The sequence below is a fragment of the Centruroides sculpturatus genome, unplaced genomic scaffold (assembly GCF_000671375.1).
Source record: "Centruroides sculpturatus isolate CEXI.00-Female unplaced genomic scaffold, Cexi_2.0 scaffold185, whole genome shotgun sequence".
NCBI classification, from domain to species: Eukaryota; Metazoa; Arthropoda; class Arachnida; order Scorpiones; family Buthidae; genus Centruroides; species Centruroides sculpturatus.
Window position 1 is genome coordinate 323,566 of NW_019384424.1, and position 9,865 is coordinate 333,430.

The 9,865-nt window shown below is 33.6% G+C and overlaps 1 protein-coding gene across 1 annotated transcript in view; it reads left to right on the forward strand.

Moving 5' to 3' along the window:
• Positions 1-9,865, forward strand: part of LOC111619488 (kelch-like protein 5) — a 165,653-nt gene that overhangs the window by 35,823 nt on the left and 119,965 nt on the right. Inside the window, exon 5 of the mRNA XM_023361217.1 lies at positions 6,570-6,746. Coding sequence (XP_023216985.1) covers positions 6,570-6,746 — 177 coding nt within the window. The remainder of the gene's footprint in view (positions 1-6,569; positions 6,747-9,865) is intronic.

Below are 9,865 nucleotides of genomic sequence, written 5' to 3' on the forward strand. Positions count from 1 at the left end.
GTATTCTTGTGGGAACGGATTTTTATGAGAAAATTTGTCGGTTGTTTTTCTCTTTTTGAGTTAACCCTAACTTTTATAAAATCATTTTGGTTTCGAAACAAAAACGGTAGATGAAAATGAATAAAAATATTCGAATCTCAGCCTTCTTAAATCCGGGTTCTCACAATATAATAGAACATGAAAACTTATAAAATTACAGAGTAAAAATTCTCTAAAAAGCAAAATAAAGTTACTCCTGTATAAAAATTTTAGAACTTTCCATTCAGAATTAAAGAAATCTTTTCCTTACACATTATGCCATGAATTCGAAATTTTATGTGAATTGATGCAATACCGTTAATTCACATAAAGATGTGAAATTTCAAATTCACAAAAACTTGTAAATGAGGAGACAGTACTTAAAACTAATAGATAAACAACTTCTATATTAAAAGGTAACAAATGATAATTGATCTATCCACCTATTCTGCATATTTAGATCTTGACGAATTTATTGTTTTGCCTTCAGTAGTAGTTTCAAGGAAAATAGTAGAAATAAAATACTGTATTTCGTTGCAAATAGAAATTCAGTGGCAATTGGTAATTTAAAATTTATTGACTGAAAATTTTTTAAAATTTAGGGGAACCAAAAATGCACGATATAATGAGTGGCTACTGTATTACAGTACAGTTGACCCCCCCTATAAGACAGTAGATACGTTCCATTCTTTAGGAATCCAATTTCTTATGAGTCCTTCCAATCACAGCCCGAACGTGTCAAGTTTACGTACTACGGCTGTTTGAAAGGTTTTCTTCCATAAAATTAATCGATTCTAGACTAATCCGACTCAACATTTCCAAAATACGTATATTTTTTTTTGGAAATAATCCGTATAAACTACGCTATAAACAAAAAATTGTAGGATTACTTACCGAGTGTGCACCATTCGACATCGCCGTTGCTCAAGTTTGTTTTTGTCGCGGAACAGCTCAGCAAACTGCGGCCGTGATTTCTGATGTTATTTTTCTGCGAAAACTTTGCTGAGCTTTGGAGACATCATTAATATAAATAATTTTTATTGCCGTTGAATAAGAAATGTTTCTTTCACAAGAAATGTATAAAATTACAGTGCTGTATTAGACTTACGGTACCTAATTTACATACTGTACAGATGATAGTAAACTCAACTTACTCGCCTAAACTCTCCGTAGCGTGGTGCCAGGCGGCGGAAAATATATATATAATTATAATAAAGTTACAATAAATTAAGTTAATATATAATTATATATACAATTCCTAATTTATATATAATTTATATATAATTAATATATAATTATATGTACAGTACCTAATTTATATTTAATTTATATATAATACTGTACAGACGATAGTAATCTCTCCGTAGCGTGGCGCTTGACGGCACGGAAAGTAGTTTGGCTGCCCGATGACGTTTTACGTAATTATAGGAGTTTTTTTACCGTTTTTTATGGATACCGTCGCAATTTTTTCACAGTTTTATAGGAATCGTAATTATAGGAACCCGTTTTATAGGGGGGCTACTGTATATACAGAAATATTAAAATGTGTTTAACCCCATAACAGAATAAAAAGAAAATAACAATTTTTACTGCTATTTTGCTGAGTTTTCCTTCCCTGTTTTCACTTTGTTTTGTCACTATGAAACTCACTTTTCATTCACTTTTTCTGTATTTCAACTCACTTTTCTCACTTTTTCAGAGGGGAAATGGCACTTCGAGGCCTGTTTGTTTAGTAAAGCCCAGAATTTTTTAGTACTCAATTATTTTGCACTTTTTCTTTCTTCCAACAAGTGTGATATAAAATGGGGCTACTGTATTAGAACATTAAGATTAAACTAGAACAGAACATTTTATATTTAGAAAATAAATATGAAGCACAGAACATTTTAATTGAAAACAAATATAAATAACATATGTGCATGACTATTAGAATGTAACATCTGCTGTGAATAACATACTCCATGTGGAAGACATAGTCCTTTTTTATAATTAATTGCTGTCCATTTTCGAACAGCTTTATAACAATAATATCATAAAGTACTCAGCAAATCTTTATACATATACAAATACTTAACACCTTATTCTTGCCGAGAAATATAATTTATTTGAACAAACTAACGTTTTCAGCCTGATTCACAGGCCATCTTCAGGTTTAGAATACATTTGAATTAGAATTCCATCAATGGAATACAAAATTTAAATTCAAAATTAAATAAGGTACAATTAAAATAAAATATTAAATAACCAACATACAACAAAAATAAAATATAAAAAATATATAAAAATGCAACAAATGAATATATAAGTATTAATAAATGCAATTACTAAGACATTCAATAAAACTACTATATTGATTGGTTAGAGCCCTTATTAAACTTCTTAACCATAAACTTCCATGCAGAGGGAAGACTTTCTGCGTCCCTCGCATTCAGACAGCCTTCTTGTAATCTACTCCTATAAATCTGCAACTTTTCCGCTGTTAACGCCAAAGATGGAGAAGATAAAGGATTTATGATGGTCGCCTCATTCCATTTGACTATAGCTCCTGGTGCTTGTGCCATTTGGGACAAAATTGTTGCATTAGACCCCTTTCTGATATTATAACTATGCTCCTTGATTCTAAGCCCTAAACTTCTAGTGGTTACTCCAATGTAGTCTTTTTTAACGCCCAATTGCATGTTCTCATACGGAATTTTATAAACCCCTGCTTTCTCTTCTGACCTTATATCATCTTTATCATTCCTGAGGATTTTGTATAAATTAGGGGCCCTTTTTATAAGCATCCTCGAACCTTTTCTGTGTGCAATCTCTTTCATGACTGTATTCATACTTTCATTATATGTAAATTTTACGAATCTATTGGGAGCATTTTTAAAACACCCTTTCTTGATGTTGGCTTCATATTTCCTAACTATTCCCAGAATTGTACTTTTTTGGTAACCTAGGGTCTTGGCTACGTTTATTATTCTATTTATTTCTTTCCTCCTGTCTTGTACTCTTTCACAATACAAAAATGCCCTTCTTATTAAAGCTCTGAAAGCTGCAATTTTATATTTATACGGATCCTTGGATTGGGAGGGAATATACAATGGGCTGTGGGATGGTTTAATAAAAACGCTAGTGGACAGGTGGCCTTTTTTGAATGTAATATCGATGTCGAGAAAATGCAGATTCAAGGAACTCTTCTGCTCCAATCTTAAAGTAAGGCCATCATTGTTATCATTGATCTTATCCAAAAAATCCTTAATTCTGCTGTTATTTCTCCATAATATAAGTAGGTCATCAACGTATCTGCTAAAATACATGATATCCTCCTTAAAACCATGAAAAATTCTTCTTTCCAGTCTCCTAACTACCAATTCGCATAGGATCCCTGAGAGCGGGCTTCCCATAGGGACCCCTCTTCTCTGTCTGTAGATCTGTCCATTAAAAGCGAAACAAGATTCACGGCAGACCAAACTAGTCAAACTCTCTACTTCTTCAGTATAACTAAGCAATTCCGAGTTATTACAGTATAAGAAATCCAATAGCGCCTCCTCGCACGATTCTATCTTTACTGACGGATACATGCTTTCATAGTCGAAAACAGTTGCAACTTCATCTTCCATTAATGCTATATTTTGCAGATCCTTAACCACCTTCATAGGATCACGTGCAACTAGAGTATCTGTGTCTAGCTGAGAGGATAAATACTCATGCAACTTCTTTTCTAACACAAACGTGGGACCTCTGCATTTCTCTACAACCGGTCTTATTTCTTTACCGGTTTTATGCACCTTAGCGAAAGCAAATAACCTAGGTGTTCCAGGTCTAGGGTTCCTGCACTTCTTGAGAAAAGGCAAAGCTTTGGAAAGTTTAGAGACCTCTAGCTTCCTGACCCTTCTATCCAAGCTTCCAATAAAATTGCTGTTGATCTTTTCACACTCTGTCTTTTCGATGTAATCCATTAGTGCCTCGTTATACGTACGCCTTTTCATGATGACTAGTTGTTTACTTTTATCTGCCCTAGTCAACACCAAATCATTCTGCTTTAACCAATTCTTAGTGAGCCGGATGTCACTACTTCTAATATCTTGCTTTCGGTCCCTCTGTCTGTTGTTAAGGACTGCTTTCCATCTGAAGTACTCTTTTTCTAAATCGTCTAGCCCAACAATGCCCCTTTCAATTTCCTGTACTGAGGTTTCCCAATTCATAGCCTCCACTGGAACAAAATTTGGGCCTTTTTTTAGAAGCTTCTTGATCTTTTCTGGTACTTCTATTTAGAAGTTTAGGGCTTAGAATCAAGGAACATAGTTATAATATCAGAAAGGGGTCTAATGCAACAATTTTGTCCCAAATGGCACAAGCACCAGGAGCTATAGTCAAATGGAATGAGGCGACCATCATAAATCCTTTATCTTCTCCATCTTTGGCGTTGACAGCGGAAAAGTTGCAGATTTATAGGAGTAGATTACAAGAAGGCTGTCTGAATGCGAGGGACGCAGAAAGTCTTCCCTCTGCATGGAAGTTTATGGTTAAGAAGTTTAATAAGGGCTCTAACCAATCAATATAGTAGTTTTATTGAATGTCTTAGTAATTGCATTTATTAATACTTATATATTCATTTGTTGCATTTTTATATATTTTTTATATTTTATTTTTGTTGTATGTTGGTTATTTAATATTTTATTTTAATTGTACCTTATTTAATTTTGAATTTAAATTTTGTATTCCATTGATGGAATTCTAATTCAAATGTATTCTAAACCTGAAGATGGCCTGTGAATCAGGCTGAAAACGTTAGTTTGTTCAAATAAATTATATTTCTCGGCAAGAATAAGGTTTTAAGTATTTGTATATGTACAGCTTTATAACTTTCAAGCTTTTCAAGATAGCTGGTGTAGGTCCCTAGATAGTACAGGAGATGCGTATTCTTTAAGTCCACTTGTACTTCTCCATCCAAGACATAGGTTACAAGGGCAATGCAAGGAAGTTGCTTTCTAAAGTTATAATCATGTTCTTTAATTCTTGCTTTAAGGCATCCAGCCATAGTGTCCATGTATTCAAAAGAGCAATGCAATCTGTAGTCTTGCACAGGTACCTGTGCAAGACTACAGATTGTATTGTATATACCTGGTAGGAGGCTTCTTTCAGTTTTGTCCTTCTCATTCCTGAGCATTGAGAAGATCATAGTAGTTCTTTTATAGATAGTCTTATTACTATGTCAAGTAATTTCTCTGTACACTGAGTGAAGGATTTTATTGTAGGCAAGTACTACAATAAGGCCCTTCATGCTCTCACACCATGACATAGCAGCTGAGTAATTATGCTCTGATGACAGGCCTTTTGTAGTGCAATCACTATAAAAGGCCTGTCATCAGAGGTCATCAGAGGTCTTCACTGACTTCAAGGACAGAACAAGTATATGTTAAGATAGTAAACATGGAGTGAGACAAGAGGGAGTTGATAGCCAAGATCAGAGATAGTACGATTATCTCAGTAGTAGATCAGACCAAAATCTTTAATCATAGTATGGATAAGAATAAACTATACTCTTTTGGCATTCCTTAATACAGCTCCTATTTTTTTAGTGTGATAAGTCCTCCATAGAGTCAAAAATTAGTGCTCATAGTCATACAGAAATCTTCATGTAGAGATTGTTCCACACAGCCCATATTCTGAAAAGACCGATAGGAAAAGGATTTGAAAGAAATGGAAAGCCTAAAAGATGAGGTAAAATGCCAAAAGAGTATATAGCTCCTACAGCTTCTACTTTTTAACTGTTGTCTTGTTTATAACTATTATGTTCACTTACCATAGTATTTATTTCATAATATGTTTTTTTAGCAATAGTTATAACCTCTAGTTGCTATTTGTACTGCAATCATAATATATTATCTGTAAAAATCCCAAAAATGTTGGCATGTACACATCAGCAACAAAATAGTATGTTCCTTTTATTCCTCTGTATATCCACCAAATGTAACAAATATGGCTGAAGAAGGACAGACAACCTGTTGGTTTACTATGACAACTGTGATCCTCTGACTACATCAATAGCGTGTGATAAGCAATGTTCTTTCTAATTTTTTTTGGCAATGAGCAGAACATATACTTCTCTGAGCAAAAAAAAATTTTCGCTGAGCAGATTCTGAGCAAAAAATTTTTCTGAGCATATTTTCTATAAAAATTAAAATAATTAATTATAAAGTAGAGATTAAAATTTATTTTAAAACATACTTTTATACAAATTATTATCTCTTGTCAATGATTTAATGTATTTAATTGAAATATACGTAGCAATAATCATGTTGCAGACAGTGTGAGAAATAAGTAAACAACAATTCAAATCGGTGTGCATGCTCACCTACGTGGCACATAAATTCTTGTGCGCGGCAACAATTTGAGCAGTGTGCGGCTGTTCAGCCGCGCAGCTTAGAGGGAACATTGGTGATAAGTCCTCTACAGAGTCAAAAATTAGTGCTCATAGTCATATATTGTAACATAAGGACCAAAAGATTTTTTTAATATTCTAAACACAATTGTAAACAGTTACTTTATAATATATACAGGGTCTGAACAGAACTGGAAAGCCAGGAAATAAGATTTTTAGCAGAAAAAGTCAGGGAATCTGCAAATACTGTGGAATCTGCCTGTTGCTTTTGGTCCTTTTTGATCCAAACACATCTTTAAATTTAGTTTGGTATAGGGAGGTCTACAAAAACTGGAGCAACCAAACAAGATTTGTTGTGATTATATCTTGTAAACTATAAATGATAATCTAATGATTTCAATTTTATTGGATAGAACATTTACGGTTGTATTTAAATGGTATTTAAATGGAGGTTTGCATCTGTGTGGGGAAGGGTAGTGGTTGTGCATGAACACCGAAAATGGCAACATGGTGTGGTGTTTGGGCAGCAAGACTTTGGATTGCAAAGAGATAGAACATTGAAATTGGTGTCAATTTGTACAGAATGACAGGATCTACAATATTATTTAGCAATAATATCTGATAAAATAGAATATGTAAAATTATAAGCCGATAACTGCGAGTTGAAGAAAATTTTCATAATGTCGAAGAAATTGCAAAGGAAATAGGAATGAAAATGTAAGAAATGTATATCATTGGGAAGAAAAGTTTAAAAAGAATCATATAAGCCCAAAATGACTAATGCCGATTGATGCAGATTGTATAGAGAGCATAAGAAAACTGAGTGCGTGTACTGAGTGAGTGAGATGCAGATATTTTGAGAGCACCACCACCTGACCAATAAATATTGACTTGGAATGTGATAACTACCAAGACTTTATTCATTTATGTCTTATCCTTCCTCTAACAACACAAAAATGAATTCTTGCCTGAAAGAATTGCAGTTTTGTTTTGTATACAATCCTCCCAATTTTTTTGATCTGTGTGACGTTTGGTTAACTCATTGCAGTCAGTTGATGCTGTGGGGAGACAAAGAACTGTCAGCTGGCCTAACGATGTTGTGTATTGGACATTTTGGATTGCATGGCAGACCTCTCATAATTTATGCATTTTTATTCACTGTATTCTTTGTTGCTGACCACATACAGTATGTGTACATCATTAATCTTGACAAATTGACAGGATTATTATTTGTGAATAATACAAAAGTGGACAGCACGCCGACTATTTAATTGAATAAACCTTTTTATCATACAGGCGTTAATTACCAATGACTCGTCAGACCGACAAGCGCTTTTGACGCTAATTATTTTCGTTATCTTCAGGCCGTTAAAATGGTTAAATTCCTTTTTTGATTACAAATAATTGACCGTTCCAAGCGTATTAACGTTTTTAAATGGAAGCAACAGTAGAATAAAAATTAATTTTCATTACAATAAAATTAATTTTTATTCTACTGTTGCTTCCATTCGGAAACGTTAATATGCTTGGAACGGTCAATTATTTGTAATCAAAAAAGGAATTTAACCATTTTAACGGCCTGAAGATAACGAAAATAATTAGCGTCAGCGCTTGTCGGTCTGACGACAGTCATTGGTAATTAACGCCTGTATGATAAAAAGGTTTATTCAATTATTATTTGTGATATGTCTTCTCTCTAACTGCAAATTTTCACCTTCAGATGGCTTGTCAAATTTCAGAAGTCTACATTTTTTGGAAGTATGCCAAAATATCGCCATAGAGTTAAAATTGGGTTTTCAAAAAAAAAAAAAATCCATGATGACCTGCATTCTTGCCAAACTCTACCACTTCCACTATAAGTTTCCTGGAGGGATGGGAAGAGGAACTATGTTTAGATTTCATTGGATATTGCTAATTTAAATTTTTGAATGTAAAGAACATTTCAATGTCGCTAACTATGTTAAAATTCTATGGAATTCTTCAAAAATCTTTTAAACTCTTTTTTCTGCTTGTATACCTGAAGAAGGCAGGTGAAGAGGCCAAAAATGTTTTTTTTTTTTATTAAGAAATAATTGCTGAAAGAAGTAGTGAAGCGCTAAGTAAATTATTAGTTATCTTGTTTTCAGCTTCTGTGAATGTTTTTTAGAGCATGAGCTTCACTTACCTACATCAAAAAAAAAAAGAGAAACTTTGTTTCTGGCAAGAAGTTAGAGATTTTATGCAGAATACTGATCAATAGGCTTTCTTCAAAAATTTTTTTAGGTATAAACTTGTAAAGGGGGCTTCTTGTCTTGTGCCCAGGGATGTGGAGTTGCATAAAAATCTACCGACTCCGACTCAGACTTTTCATTACCATCTGACTCTGACTCCGTTTCATATACATAACAAGTTGGTAAGTAAAAGGGAGTCGGAGTCGGCGGATTTTTTGACAACTTCGACTCCGGCTAAAACACCAAAACGCCACAACTCCGATTCTGACTCCACAGCCCTGCTTGTGCCAAAGAATATTTTAGAAAAACTGGAAGTGTGTCAAAAACTCACAGAAGACTGTCTGCAGGTTTTTTAGGCACAAAACATTTCGTTTCTTGCAATGTGAAAGAGAAAATACAGTGGTGCCTCGTACAACGTACTTAATCCGTTCCAGGTGCACGTCCGTTAAGTGAAACGTCCGTTATACGAAACGCATTTTCCCCATAGAAATACATGTTAAAACATATAATTTGTTTCGCAGCATAAAATAACCGTACTGTACCATAAAAAATGAAAATGGAGCAGACACCAATTATGCCAGGTAGTCAGATGTTGTGAGGAGGAGGTGGAGGAACACTTTTTTCACATTCATACAGATACAGACTTTTTACAGCGGGTCTTTTTTTCTAAAATAAAATAACTTACTGGAATATAAATACTTAAAATAATCAAAAACACCTTAGTAATTCCAGCAACGAAGTATTTAATAAAATAAAAAACGTTTTCGACTATATTTAGTAGTCTTCTTCAGTTTAGCCTCTTTCAAACGAAAACGAACGTAAAATAGAACGCAAGCAATTTAACGGTTTAAAAATTAAAATTAATTACGTAAAACGTAAATAAAACGTTAAAAAACGTAAAAAATTATAAATAAAACATTAAGAAATTAATCGTGGTAAAACAAAAAAAACAAAAAAATTAATCGTTGTGGTAAAAGGATTTCCATGCGCAGGATAGACTATCTGCGTCTCTATGGTTGATGCATCCTTTGTTAATATGCGCCTTGTAAATTTCAAGTTTTTCAATATGTTTAAGGACTTGTTTGTTGGTGGCTGTCCTAATTATGGATGCTTTGTCCCAATGTACATTAATATCTTGATGTTTAGTAAAGGCTGCAAGGACGGTGCTGTCCACGTTTTTAGTAATAGAATACTTATGTTCTTTAATCCTCTGTTTTAAAAGTCTCATGGTGGCACCAACGTAAACGAGTTCTGAATTAAAACG